The sequence below is a fragment of the Bos indicus genome, chromosome 8 (assembly GCF_029378745.1).
Source record: "Bos indicus isolate NIAB-ARS_2022 breed Sahiwal x Tharparkar chromosome 8, NIAB-ARS_B.indTharparkar_mat_pri_1.0, whole genome shotgun sequence".
Classification (NCBI taxonomy): domain Eukaryota; kingdom Metazoa; phylum Chordata; class Mammalia; order Artiodactyla; family Bovidae; genus Bos; species Bos indicus.
In genome coordinates, this window is record NC_091767.1 from 38,439,745 (window position 1) to 38,454,086 (window position 14,342).

The 14,342-nt window shown below is 39.6% G+C and overlaps 1 protein-coding gene and 1 pseudogene across 2 annotated transcripts in view; one reads left to right on the forward strand and one right to left on the reverse strand.

Annotated features, from left to right (window-relative positions):
• Nucleotides 1-14,342, reverse strand: part of IL33 (interleukin 33) — a 65,248-nt gene that overhangs the window by 7,653 nt on the left and 43,253 nt on the right. For both annotated transcript variants that reach the window (XM_070794573.1, XM_019965971.2), the window contains 3 exons: nt 12,077-12,184; nt 666-788; nt 44-181 (listed from right to left, as the gene is read on the reverse strand). In XM_070794573.1, coding sequence (XP_070650674.1) covers nt 44-181; nt 666-788; nt 12,077-12,173 — 358 coding nt within the window. In that variant the 5' untranslated portion in view covers nt 12,174-12,184. The remainder of the gene's footprint in view (nt 1-43; nt 182-665; nt 789-12,076; nt 12,185-14,342) is intronic.
• LOC109562894 (mitochondrial import inner membrane translocase subunit Tim8 A pseudogene) lies at nt 2,699-3,884 on the forward strand (annotated as a pseudogene).

The window sequence follows — 14,342 nt, forward strand, 5'->3', positions numbered from 1 at the left end:
TGCCTCTCTTCTCACCCTCACATACCCCTGTGACCAATCTTACCTTTGATACTTGGAAGGCTAGTTGCTGCAGTGTATGGGACCATCGTTTTACCCAAGGTGAAGCCCTGCTCCACAGACTGTTGAAGGTGGTTCAGCTGCTCACAGGCAACTAATGCCAGATGCTCTTTGTACTTCTCAGCTGCAGGACGGGGGTGGGGATAGGAGTGGACTGTCAGTCCTCACTCAGTGCAGACCCCTTCCCATCACCCCTTTGAGGACTTCCAGTCAAGGCTGCTTGCTCACAGTGATGACTGACCCCAGGGCTTTGGTCATGCTATGGTCTGAAGGGATCAATACTTTCTACATACTTTTATCCCAATAGGACGCACTCATTGGAGTCCAGGCATTAAATGAAAGAAAAAACATTTAAAAATATTATAAAATATATTTATAATTTTGTATCCTCTATTTTTACTTAACATGATACAACCATTTCTTCCACACTATTAAAAACTTTATATGCCCTTCTGAAAATGACTAAAAAATAGTTTCTCATCCTTACTCTTTTCCAGAAGGAATTTGGGTGAGGAAGGAAATTACGTATCTTGATGTGATAAGTGAAGGCAAATCAACGCCCATCATTATGTTGAAAAATTATCAGGAAATGCATAGTTTCTCCTTACCTGTTGATGAATGCCTTTTGGTGGTTTCTTTCCTAAAGTAACAGACCTTTTTTTCTATTTTAAGGCCAGAGCGTAGCTGCATATAGTATATCTGACAAACTTCTTCAGCCTTCTGTTGGGATTCTAAGTAATTGAAAAAATCGTGATACCATTTCATTCCATCCTTCTTTATCCTTTTACAAACCCTGAGTGTAGCAGATCAAGAAAGCAACCACAGTCCACAGTATCTTATCACAAACCTTCAGGCCAGTTGTTTTTCAAAATTCAGAGTTTTTTTAGATTTTAAGATTGTCATGTAGAATACATATTGTCTATAACTAGCACACCCAGCAGGGACTAGGGGAGCACACCCAGCAGGGACTAGGGGAGCACCTCATAATAAAAAATTAATAACTTTATAGTGAGCACAGGAAAATATACATTAAGTGAAATAAAGACATCATGTTGGTTTAGGTCAGGATTTAACTGTTAATGCTGCTGCTGCTGCTAAGTCGCTTCAGTCGTGTCCGACTCTGTGCGACCCCGTGGTCGGCAGCCCACAAGGCTCCCCCATCCCTGGGATTCTCCAGGCAAGAACTGGAAATGAATTCAGGCCATATTTTGCTATCAAATGAGTTATGAAAAGTTTTAGGTCTTTAGAAAAAATTTTGGTTTAAAAACTGACATAAGAGTGTGTGGCTCTACATCCAACATATATATCAATCTTTGCCTAGCTGGCAGGGAGCTCTTTGGTTATATGAAATCTATAATCCTTTCTACTTATCTAGAATCTATTTTTAATAATTTTAGAGAGATGACTATAGTCTGTAAAGGTTATTAAGAATAGCTGACCCATCTAGTCAAGGCTATGGTTTTTCCAGTGGTCATGTATGGATGTGAGAGTTGGACTGTGAAGAAAGCTGAGCACTGACGAATTGATGCTTTTGAACTGTGGTGTTGGAGAAAACTCTCAAGAGTCCTTTGGACTGCAAGGAGATCCAACTAGTCCATTCTAAAGGACATCAGTCCTGGGTGTTCTTTGGAAGGAATGATGCTAAAGCTGAAACTCCAATACTTTGGCCACTTCATGTGAAGAGTTGACTCATTGGAAAAGACTCTGGTGCTGGGAGGGATTGGGGGCAGGAGGAGAAGGGGATGACAGAGGATGAGATGGCTGGATGGCATCACCGACTGGACGGACACGAGTTTGAGTGAACTCCGGGAGTTGGTGATGGACAGGGAGGCCTGGCATGCTGCAATTCATGGGGTCACAAAGAGTCGGACACAACTGAGTGACTGAACTGAACTGAACTGAACTGACCCAGGTCAGGGAGCTTTTTGACTATGTTTTCTTCTAGGAGTTTCATGGTTTCAGGTCTTACATTTAAGTCTTTAATTCACTGTGAGTTAATTTTTGTGAGTGGTGTAGATAGGGATTGTTTCATGCTTTTACATGTTATAATCCAGTTTTCCCAGCACCATTTATTGAAGAGACTGTTTTTATTCCATTGAGTATTCTTGGCTTCCTTGTCAAATATTAGTGTGTCTACAGTGGGCCAAGCACTGTGCATAATTTTCATTTAAACCTTCACAAATAATATTACAAGGTAGGTATTATTCATTTCATTTTACAAATGATGATTTGAAGTTCTTAGCAGTCATGATATTTGCCAAAGTTCTGATGAGAAGTTGTGACTCAAGTGTGTCTAATATCAAAGCTATACCTCCATCTACTCCATCTAAGAAAATGCTATATTGCAATTTTAGAGACTAACAAAACACAAACTGAAATTAAATCAGTTGAAGTAAAAAAAATCAGTTATTCATTAATTCTTATTTAATTTATCCAAATAAAAATTAAAATTTCAAATAAAAATTAAACTTGCCACTTGAAAATCATTTTAAAAAAAGCCTTTAAAAGTCAAATAGAAAAGAAAGTGATAACACCTAGGTGATAAGATGTCGATTTTCAAAATTATAGCCAATGGGTGGTTCCGGTTCCACCGCGGAGACACGTGAAGGTCGGTGAGTTGGTGTGGAGTTCGTCTCCACACGTGTGACCGCGTGGGATGGATTCCTCCTCGTCTTGCTCCGCGGCAGGTTTGGGCTCGGTAGACCCGCAGCTGCTTTCGACCTTTCATTGAGGTGGAGACACAGAAGCAGCGCTTCCAGCAGCTGGTGCACCAGATGACGGAACTTTGTTGGGAAAAGTGCATGGACAAGCCTGGGCCAAAGTTGGACAGTCGGGCTGAGGCCTGTTTTTGAACTGCGTTGAGCGCTTCATTGACACAAGCCAATTCATCTTGAATCGACTGGAACAGACGCAGAAATCCAAGCCAGTCTTCTCAGAAAGCCTTTCTGACTGACCTCAGCATTACCTCTTTGGAAAAGGAAGGTAGTTCAAGAGATGAAGAGCAGTTGATGGGGTAGTTGAAGAAAAGGCTATGGGGGAGTTGGCCCCCACCTTTGTCACTCTTGGGACATCCTGTCATCTGAGAATGAACAAAGACCAATTTTTGATGTGGGGGATTTGAGGGTCAGATGTATTTGGGGTTGTGTTTTTATAATGCTAATCTTGTGAAACAATTGACAGATGAATGAAAAACTCTACTAGATGCATATTACTGTTTGTGGGATGATGGTTTTCTTGTAGTCCCATTAACTGCTTCCTATAATTTTAATGGTGGAATTGCTCTATAATTTGATACTGGGACCGGATAGGTAATAATCTGTTATTTGTGTGGATTCATTTCAGATTTTGGGGGAGATCAGTATACATCTTTGTGTCTCTCAGAAATGGCAGCAGTAGGGGAAGAGTAATTTGGTACTCAACTGTAGGCCTCCTTATCCAGTGTTTAATTATCAGTGCTGGAAAAAAATATATTTCAACTTTCTAGATTCTCTGTCTCCCTTATACCATGATTCACTTAAATATCTATATGACATATGATCTCGAGCTAGTACAGGTTGCCTGAGAGTCTAGAGGCCTTTAGTTAAAGGAATCTAGCCAGTGAACGTAATTTTCATACTAAACTGCAACAAGGAAGAAGTTAACTTACCCTGTGTATCAGGGTTCAAAAAATTTTAATGATGTGCCTCAATGAAAAAAATTAAGATTTGGGCCAGTCAGAAACTAACAGCAGTATCAGGTCGAGGTGCATGCCTAATGTAAATCAGTGTAGTTTCCACTTATTGCATCTTTTAATGACTGAAATAAATGCTACAAGATTCAAAAAAAAATTATAGCCAATGAATTATCAAGAAATTTATACAATATAGCCAAATTCAATAATTGACAGTAATTCAGAAAATGAAAATAATTACTTGTGATTTTCAGATATATCCTATGATCTTTTTTTAAATTCTGTAGATTTGCCTTCCTAATATGATTATCAAAATTAAGTGGAATAAACTTTTGTTAGTTACTGGTTTGACTTTTCTATATCTTGCCTCCAATTCGGATGAACATCTACCTTTAGGTGTCTTCAACTGTTTGAACAGGGTAAGGCCATTTAATCGTACTCATTTGCCCTGGAAATTCCTAATATTCCTTTATAACTTTAGATATGTCAACTGTGGTATTTTACCTGTATTTAAGGCAAAGATAATTTACAAAGCTGTGCCAGAGTCAACCCTGAACTTGGCCTTCTGACAATAATTTAATACAATATGTTATAAATTGTATGTTTTGTGCTGATCTTAGCCTGTTAATAATAACCAATGTTGGATTTGGACTGGCCCTTAATGTTCTTATTATGATTGCAAAATGCCCTTCAGCAATAACCATCAGGAAATTGAAGAAATAAAGGTTAATTATTTGTTGTTGTTGTTTAGTCACTCAGTTGTGTCCGACTCTTTGTAACCCCATGGACTGCAGCACACCAGGCTTCCCTGTCCTTCACCATCTCCCAGAGTTTGTTCAAACTCAAGTCCATTGAGTCAGTGATGCCATTCAACCATCTCATCCTCTGTCATCCCCTTTTCTTCCTGCCTACAATCTTCCCCAGCATCAGGACCTTTTTCAGTGAGTCAGTTCTTCACATCAGGTGGCCAAAATCTTGGAGTTTCAGCTTCAGCATCAGTTCTTCCAATGAATATTCAGGGTTGATTTCCTTTAGGATTGACTGGTTTGATCTTCTTGCAGTCCAAGGGACTCTTAAGAGTCTCCTCCAACGTCACAGTTTAAAAGCATCAATTCTTTGGCACTCAGCCTTCCTTATGGTCTAATTCTCACATCCATACATGACTATTGGAAAACCCATAGCTCTGACTATAATTATAGGATTTGGAAATTACACTGCATATCTGGGACCACACAGAGAGGTCACAGGTAGAGAGAGTGCATGGGCCTGAGGTTCTGCTTTTTATTGGGATTGAGTGTGTGATCCTAGGATAGTGAGAGCTCACTGTTTATTGGTGAATTTAAAATATACAAGCAGGAATTTAAAGCATGGGAAGAGTAGGAAAAAAAAAAAAAAGCAAGTAGTCCAAACTGTCAGTTATGGAAATCAACCAAGATCTTCTGATCTTTATCTAGTTTTGTGACTGGCTGTGTATATTTGGGCTTCTCTGGTAGCTCAGTTGGTAAAGAATCTGACTGCAATGCAGGAGACCCCGGTTTGATTCCTGGGTCAGAAAGATCCACTGGGGAAGGAATAGGCTACCCACACCAGTATTCTTGGGCTTCCCTTATGGCTCAGCTGATAAAGAATCTGCCTGCAATGTGGGAGACCTGGGTTCGATCACTGGGTTGGGAAGATCCAACAGAGAAGGGAAAGGCTACCCACTCCAGTATTCTGGCCTGGAAAATTCCATGGACTATATGTGTGTTTATTTGAGATGATCATTTTTGAAGTAGGTGCCTCAGCAATCAAAGCTTAAGTCAGGCACTTGCATTACAAAATAGAAAAGCAAAATCCAACTGTCATGGCTTACACTATATTGTATCACATTGTCTTTTCTGAGTTAAAAGGCATAAGATGATACTCTAAACATGTTCATTCCTTATAAGCTTATCTTAATGAGTAGTGTCCCATAGGGCCATGCCAGGTATGTCCAATATTGGAAGTGGACTCTGTGGGGAGTAGGATATGGGTCTTGGGCAGTTAGAAGTGAAGGTCATAGTACTGAGGAAATATTGTGGATGTGAAAGAGGATTAGGGGCTGAAGATAGTAGTGTAGCAAGTAGCATCTAGTAAGACAAAATCTGGATATAATTCCTTGGGAGCTGACTGTGTTTGAAGTAATACTTTCAGTTCAGTTCAGTCACTCAGTCATGTCTGACTCTTTGCGACCCCATGAATCACAGCACGCCAGGCCTCCCTGTCCATCACCAACTCCTGGAGTTCACTCAAACTCATGTCCGTCCAGTCGGTGATGCCATCCAGCCATCTCATCCTCTGTCATCCCCTTCTCCTCCTGCCCCCAATCCCTCCCAGCATCAAGGTCTTTTCCAATGAGTCAACTCTTCCCATGAGGTGGCCAAAGTATTGGAGTTTCAACTTCAGCATCATTCCTTCCAAAGAACACCCAGGGCTGATCTCCTTTAGGATGGACTGGTTGGATCTCTTTGCAGTCCAAGGGACTCTCAAGAGTCTTCTCCAACACCACAGTTCAAAACCATCAATTCTTCGGCGCTTAGCTTTCTTCACAGTCCAACTTTCACATCCATACATGACCACTGGAAAAACTGTAGCCTTGACTAGACGGACCTTTGTTGGCAAAGTAATATCTCTGCTTTTCAATATGCTATCTAGGTTGGTCATAACTTTCCTTCCAAGGAGTAAGCGTCTTTTAATTTCATGGCTGCAATTGCCATCACCATCAGTGATTTTGGAGCCCAAAACAATAAAGTCTGCCACTGTTTCCACTGTTTCCCCATCTATTTGCCATGAAGTGATGGGACCAGATGCCATGATCTTTGTTTTCTGAATGTTGAGCTTTAAGTCAACTTTTTCACTCTCCTCTTTCATTTTCATCAAGAGGCTTTTTAGTTCCTCTTCACTTTCTGCCATAAGGGTGGTGTCATCTGCATATCTGAGGATTTTGATATTTCTCCCAGCAATCTTGATTCCAGCTTGTGCTTCTTCCAGCCCAGCGTTTCTCATGATGTACTCTGCATAGAAGTTAAATAAGCAGAGTGACAATATACAGCCTTGATGTACTCCTTTTCCTATTTGGAACCAGTCTGTTGTTCCATGTCCAGTTCTAACTGTTGCTTCCTGACCTGCATATAGGTTTCTCAAGAGGCAGGTCAGGTGGTCTGGTATTCCCATCTCTTTCAGAATTGTCCACAGTTTATTGTGATCCACACAGTCAAAGGCTTTGGCATAGTCAATAAAGCAGAAATAGATGTTTTTCTGGAGCTCTCTTGCTTTTTCCACGATCCAGCAGATGTTGGCAATTTGATCTCTGGTTCCTCTGCCTTTTCTAAAACCAGCTTGAACATCTGGAAGTTTGCGTTTCACATATTGCTGAAGCCTGGCTTGGAGAATTTTGAGCATTACTTTACTAGCATGTGAGATGAGTGCAATTGTGCAGTAGTTTGAACATTCTTTGACATTGCCTTTCTTTGGGACTGGAATGAAAACTGACCTTTGCCAGTCCTGTGGCCACTGCTGAGTTTTCCAAATTTGCTGGCATATTGAGTGCAGCACTTTCACAGCATCATCTTTCAGGATTTGAAACAGCTCAACTGGAATTCCATCACCTCCACTAGCTTTGTTCGTAGTGATGCTTTCTAAGGCCCACTTGACTTCACATTCCAGGATGGGAGAATTTGGAAGAAGGTATACTCTGATGTTTGAAGTAGCTGAAACTGGTATGAGGGTTGTGTTCTTGAGAGGAAAGCATAAAGCTGGCATGGCTATGAGAACTCTGTTGAAGAGAGTGTTCCATTAGGGTCAAAGCCTTTCAGACTTACTGTTGCCATTTCCTATGTCTCCATCCTGCTTGATATCCGAGGGCACTGTCTTTAAAGGCTTTTAAGTAAATTCTCATAACCTATAATTTTATCATAGCAACAGCATGATGAAATCCCTCAGGCATGTCATGGGAATGGGCCCAGAAATTTTTTTTTAATTCTGCTACAGAGAGAGCCAGACCATGGCTGACAGGAACTGCCGAAGTGAGTGACTTCATCTTTCTTTTTTCCCCCAAGCACTAATTTCACCAAAGGTCTCCCCTCACTGTTTACTATCTTTGACCTGTCTGTGATATTTGATCTGGGGACCACATCCTTTCTGAATCCTTCTTCCCTTACTGTTGTATCATCACTCCTCTTGGATTCTTTTTGTTTCCCTCTGATCACTCCATCTCTGTCTCTTTGTTGTTCTTCCTTCTCTGCTTCCTCCTAAAATGTTGGTCTTCCTAAAGGTTTTGTCCTTTGTCTTTCTTCTCAGTTTAGACTTTCAGGGCAATCTTGCTTGCTCCAATGACTTCAATCATCTTTTTATATGTTGATGATTCCCCAAACTGTAAGTAGACCTTTGGTCTCTCTCCCAAGCTTTGTATCTTTTGTTTTTTCTGCACAGAAATTTTGATGCCATGGGGCATTTTGACTTAAGTTCCCAAGAAAGGCAATGCCAAAGAATGCTCAAACTACCACACAATTGCACTCATCTCACACGCTAGTAAAGTAATGCTCAAAATTCTCCAAGCCAGGCTTCAGCAATACATGAACCGTGAACTTCCAGATGTTCAAGCTGGTTTTAGAAAAGGCAGAGGAACCAGAGACCAAATTGCCAACATCTGCTGGATCATGGAAAAAGCAAGAGAGTTCCAGAAAAACATTTATTTCTGCTTTATTGACTATGCCAAAGCCTTTGACTGTGTGGATCACAATAAACTGTGGAAAATTCTGAAAGAGATGGGAATACCAGACCACCTGACCTGCCTCTTGAGAAACCTATATGCAGGTCAGGAAGCAACAGTTAGAACTGGACATGGAACAACAGACTGGTTCCAAATAGGAAAAGGAGTACGTCAAGGCTGTATATTGTCACCCTGCTTATTTAACTTCTATGCAGAGTACATCATGAGAAACGCTAGGCTGGAAGAAGCACAAGCTGGAATCAAGATTGCTGGGAGAAATATCAAAATCCTCAGATATGCAGATGACACCACCCTTATGGCAGAAAGTGAAGAGGAACTAAAAAGCCTCTTGATGAAAGTGAAAGAGGAGAGTGAAAAAGTTGACTTAAAGCTCAACATTCAGAAAACAAAGATCATGGCATCTGGTCTCATCACTTCATGGCAAATAGATGGGGAAACGGTGGAAACAGTGTCAGACTTTGTTTTTTGGCACACCAAAATCACTGCAGATGGTGACTGCAGCCATGAAATTAAAAGACGCTTACTCCTTGGAAGAAAAGTTATGACCAACCTAGATAGCATATTGAAAAGCAGAGATATTACTTTGCCAACAAAGGTCTGTCTAGTCAAGGCTATGGTTTTTCCAGTGGTCATGTATGGATGTGAGAGTTGGACTGTGAAGAAAGCTGAGCACTGAAGAATTGATGGTTTTGAACTGTGGTGTTGGAGAAGACTCTTGAGAGTCCCTTGGACTGCACGGAGATCCAACCAGTCCATTCTGAAGGAGATCAGCCCTGGGATTTCTTTGGAAGGACTGATGCTGAAGCTTAAACTCCAATACTTTGGCTACCTCATGTGAAGAGTTGACTCATTGGAAAAGACTCTGCTGCTGGGAGGGATTGGGGGCAGGAGGAGAAGGGGACGACAGAGGATGAGATGGCTGGATGGCATCACTGACTCAATGGACATGAGTTTGAGTGAACTCCGGGAGTTGGTGATGGACAGGGAGGCCTGGCGTGTTGTGATTCATGGGGTCGCAAAGAGTTGGACACGACTGAGCAACTGAACTGAAAGCATCCCTATTTCTATCTATGTAGAACCTCCTGAATTCTGGATATCTTGACCCAGATGACCTACACCTACCCCAAATGCAAATACATTTACAATTAAAAAAAATAAACTTTTTCTTTCTCTACCCCCAATATATTCCTGAAGAATTCCCCATCTTTAAAAATAGTACTGCTCTCTGCCATTATCTGCCCAACTTTAAAATCAGAAAGCTGAGAATTATCCATTTCCCCGCCTATCTCCATTCTTCAATTTATTCAGTTTGTTATTAAGCCTTATTGATTTCATTTTCTGAATGTATCTGAATTTTAGTTTTTCCTTTGCATTCTGTCATCTTAGGTCAGGCCCTCATCATCAGTCCCCTAAGATGAATGCAGTAGACCTCTGACCAGTCTCTGTTTCTTCTCTTTCCTCTTTACTCTATCTTCACTACCACCAACATGATCTATCCAAAGTAAAAATGTCTTATTATTTCCCAATTAAACATTTTCAGTCGTTCCCTGCTATCCACAGGATAAAGTTAAAGCTCCTTCACTGTAACAGAAGATTATCTTATAGACAACTCCAAACTAAAGGGGGTGGTCCCTACTCTGTTCTGCCTCCAGCTATTGCCATGTAGGGATATGTGGGCCCAGTTGTTGCTAGATCTTCAAATTTCTCCTGAGAAGCCGTAATTCAGATTTTTATGCAAAATCTCCCAATTTTTATATGTTACCTCAATTGAAAAACAACAGTAACACTGTTCAGGCCAACTAAAATACTTCTGTTAGATGGATATGGGCCAAGGCTTCCTTATTGTGACTTCTGAATAGATCCATAACGACACTGGATTGTCAGGGCAGGGAAAGGATTAATGGGTATGAGGGAGAGGAGATAGTAGGGGAGAATGGGCTAACTCTAAGGAGTAGCTTCCTGGAAAGGAGATACATTTGGGGAGAGGCTTTCCTCTAGTTTCCTTCAGAACTCCTGAAGTTCTGTACTGTGTTGGCACTAGAGGTGAAATGCTCTGGTGCTGACCAGAACTCATGTGGGATCTGACTGTATGGATACTGGTAGAGGTTAAGTACTGAGTTTTGTGGCTTTTCCACTGTGTAAGATCCTGCTAGCCCAGGGAAGGAGAAGGTATTAAAATGGACTTTGTTGCTTGGGTACTCAGGGCAGTTTATTTACAAAAATAAGGTGTGACATTTCTTGCACCTTCAGTTTTGAGAAGCAGTTCATATCTGTCAGATACCACACATTTATCTGTTGAAATTTTAGCCAAGAGTGTTTAAATAATGACAATTTTAGTATTAAACTGAACCAGTTATTATTGGAAGGGAAAAATCTGCTAAGGAATGATAAAAATAATGTAATGTGACTTGGGGATAATCTTAATCATTGTTTCTCTAAATGGCATAAATAAGCTGTTGGGTCCATTGCACCCTTAAAGGATGGGTTACGTTTTCATTTTCCATTAATGCCAGTGACTCTGGTGTATATTCCCAGCCTGCTGCCTCATATCAGCATCTATAGAGAGCCCACATCTTCTAGGGTACAAAGAAAATGCATTCTTTATTAAGAGGGAATTTGGGGGCACAGAGTCACTTCTAATGAGTCACTGTTCCTGAAAGGAGCATTTTGACTCAGACATAAATAAAACAACTAACTTAGCTGTGATTTCCTGGCGATTCAGAAACCACAGCAGATTGGTCTTCCTACTTATAAGAGAGGAGCATTAATGGGCCAGAGCCTCAGGGAAGACAGAAATGATATTCTGTCTGACATTGTTTTCTCTTCTAGCCTTACATGTTCAGGGAAATGAAGAGGAGCACAAAAGACAAAGATATGGAGTCCCACTACCATTTTTCATTCTCTTTTTTCTCTCAGTACACCAGAGCTCTGTTAATTCTCTTGTGTTACTGCTCTCAAATGAAAAACATGAGTGTAAATTTGCATAATTCTTTCCTAGGATAGATAATTTTAAGAATCAAAGATGTTAATAATTCTTTCATCTTGAAGATATGGCTACTTTTTGATTTTATCTGCCCTTCGACTTATTTCAGACACTTTGAGTTTGCCACTAGATAAACTTGAGCATCATTTGGTCAGTTCTGCTTTATTTGGTGCCTGGATTATTCAAATACCTTCATTTGTTATTCTCTCCCTTATCTGAAGTCAAGAACAAAAACTTGATATACCAAAGGTCTTAAAAAATGTTTGTTGAATAAAAGTCAGTCAGTTTAAATTTTTGTTCGGTGATCTGGGAAAAGTTTTGGGATTCAGTGGCAGTAGGTTTGGGTAGAGAAGGAATTGATATGACAGGCTGTAATTATATTTATCACTATTAGCAAGTTTAAATCACCTAAGCCACTCCTGTTCTGTGATATATCAAATAAACAAAAGTTGGCCCTTTATAGTCTGATTTTACAACCAAAGCCTTCTCTATTATACACTTATGAGCCATCTTAGTAGTTTTTAATAAGTTTGCATGTATAAACATTGGAATAATAAAGATTTGGTAACAGATAAACAATAGTGTGTAAAACAATCAGAAAGACTTAAGTCCTTACTTCTCAACTTGGGAGATTTTACCAAGGCTTTGCCTGCTGAGCATTTCATCTTTGCTGGAGAAATTTTGGTGGTTGAATACTTCATTTTAGGCTTCATTTTTCAGGCTTCTGTTGAATTAAAGTATAATGTTAGTTCAATTGTCTCAACTTGAAAACAAACAGAAACAACTGTGGCTAACTCAATGTAAAATTGATAACAAAGCTACATAGAAAAATAATTCAGTAAAATTTGAATATAGTATTCTGTATACACACACACACACACACACACACACATACTAGAACTATTGTCAGAGGGTGAAAAGAATTCCAATCTTAAACTTTACTTTGTGGGCTTGTTGTTAGTGGAAATATTGGTTTTGAAATTCTGAGACTTTTTTGCTATACTATGGAATAGAACAATGTATTGGTGTTATAGGATTTTCACTGCAGGGAAAAGGAGATATAAATATAAAATAAAAATAGAAAAGAAAATCCCTCTAGTGCTAAATTTGAATTATCAATATCAATGTGCCTGTATCTTAGTTTCTAACTACCTTTTCCACTGAAGGGAACCAGGATTCTAGATCTGGGTTGGGAAATAATAGAAGTGAATACTGAGTATGTCATTGTGCCAGAAAGCAGTGAATCATTCAAAAACTAGTGAGATTGTGTCAAAAGGACATAGGAGTCCCCTTGAAGGGTCTCCTGCTGCACAAATTTGGCATAGTTTGAGCATCAGAAAAAATGATGGTAATTGACCATAAAGCATTTTATTAAAAAAAAAAAGCTGCAAGTCCATAACATTTCTTAAGAATGAATAAGATTTATTCATTATGGAAGGAATGATAGAATTAGAAAAATCACCATTTGCAGCCCCCAATTTAATATTTGATTCAGGCAAGGATCATCAATGATGCTGTTCCTTAATTATCAAGCTGGGTCATAGTACCATTTTGAAGGAACATGGAGTTGTCTTATAATTTGCCTAGGTCAGGAAGATTCCCTGGAGAAGGGAATGGCTACTCACTCCAGTATTCTTTCATAGAGAATTCCGTGGACAAAGGAGCCTAGTGGGCTACAGTCCGTGGGATCACAGAGTCAGACATGACTGTGTAACTAACGTTTTCACTTTCACTTTCATGTGTTCTTTCAGTAGGGTACTGCAACCAGGCTTCATGGTCAAGGTAAGGCACTGTTGCTGTGGTTTGTGGAGGGAGCAAGATTGCTCCTCCAGTCTTAAACTTTCTCTAATATTACCTGAAGTTCTATAATAGTTAATACTTCTTTTAGTAAGCATTGCTTTCTTTGTGCTAGATTTTAAAGAAATTGAGTCCAAATTATCCCAAGAGTGGTTATTATTTAAATCTCTTATAAACTTCATTAGGACCAGTTCTTCTAGCAGAGTAAAGGAGGAACATTGAGTTCCTGGGTTAGAGGACTCATTGGAAAATAAACTTCCTGCACCTTTACTTTTGTCCCTTGCCAAGTCCCCAGTAGGCTGAAATTCCAAATTTTCTTGTTTAAATGGAACTAGAATCTTACATAAAGCCATTCTATTTACAGCCTGTCTGATGAGCAAAATCCTTCAATGATAGCATAATTGAGATTCCCTATTCTGCCCCTAGAAATGAATGTATCATCCATGGGAGTAAATATTATCCTCAAAGAGCATGAGGGACTCGCATCAATCCTTACCTTCTTCTTCTGATTCTGCCACCTTTATTGATCAAGAACAGTTGAAGATAAGAAGCAGAGAAACTTAGACATCATTTACTGAGCACCCCACCCTCCCAACTCTAGTTGAGTAGGCTAGGACTGAAAGGTTAAGTGCCTCGCCCAGGTTCACAGAAGCAGAACCAGGACTAGAATCTAGTCTCGTGATTTCCATCTTTATGCCAGAGCTTCCTGACCCTGGCTATTCTCTTCTCCCTCCAAATGTAGAAAGAAAGTAAGCAGAAATGAGAATTCAGCTTCAAATGCTCAAGCAATTGTCCAAATTCTTTTAAATAATAAATTTCAGAATATGATATTTAATTTCTAACCATAATGTGGGATAGTGCATTTTGGTAGCTTTATTGTGTTAAATTTTAAATTGTACAGAAAATAGTTCAAATAGTACCCTGCACACAGTAGGTGTTCAGGTAATATTTTACTGATAACATGAAGATTACATTGCAGGATTTGTTTTTCTCTTTTATCCAAGAATCCTTATGTCCTAGAAAAAAGATCTCTTGGATAGACATTTTTAAAAGTTGTATTTTCAAATAAATCTGGGAAATATTTC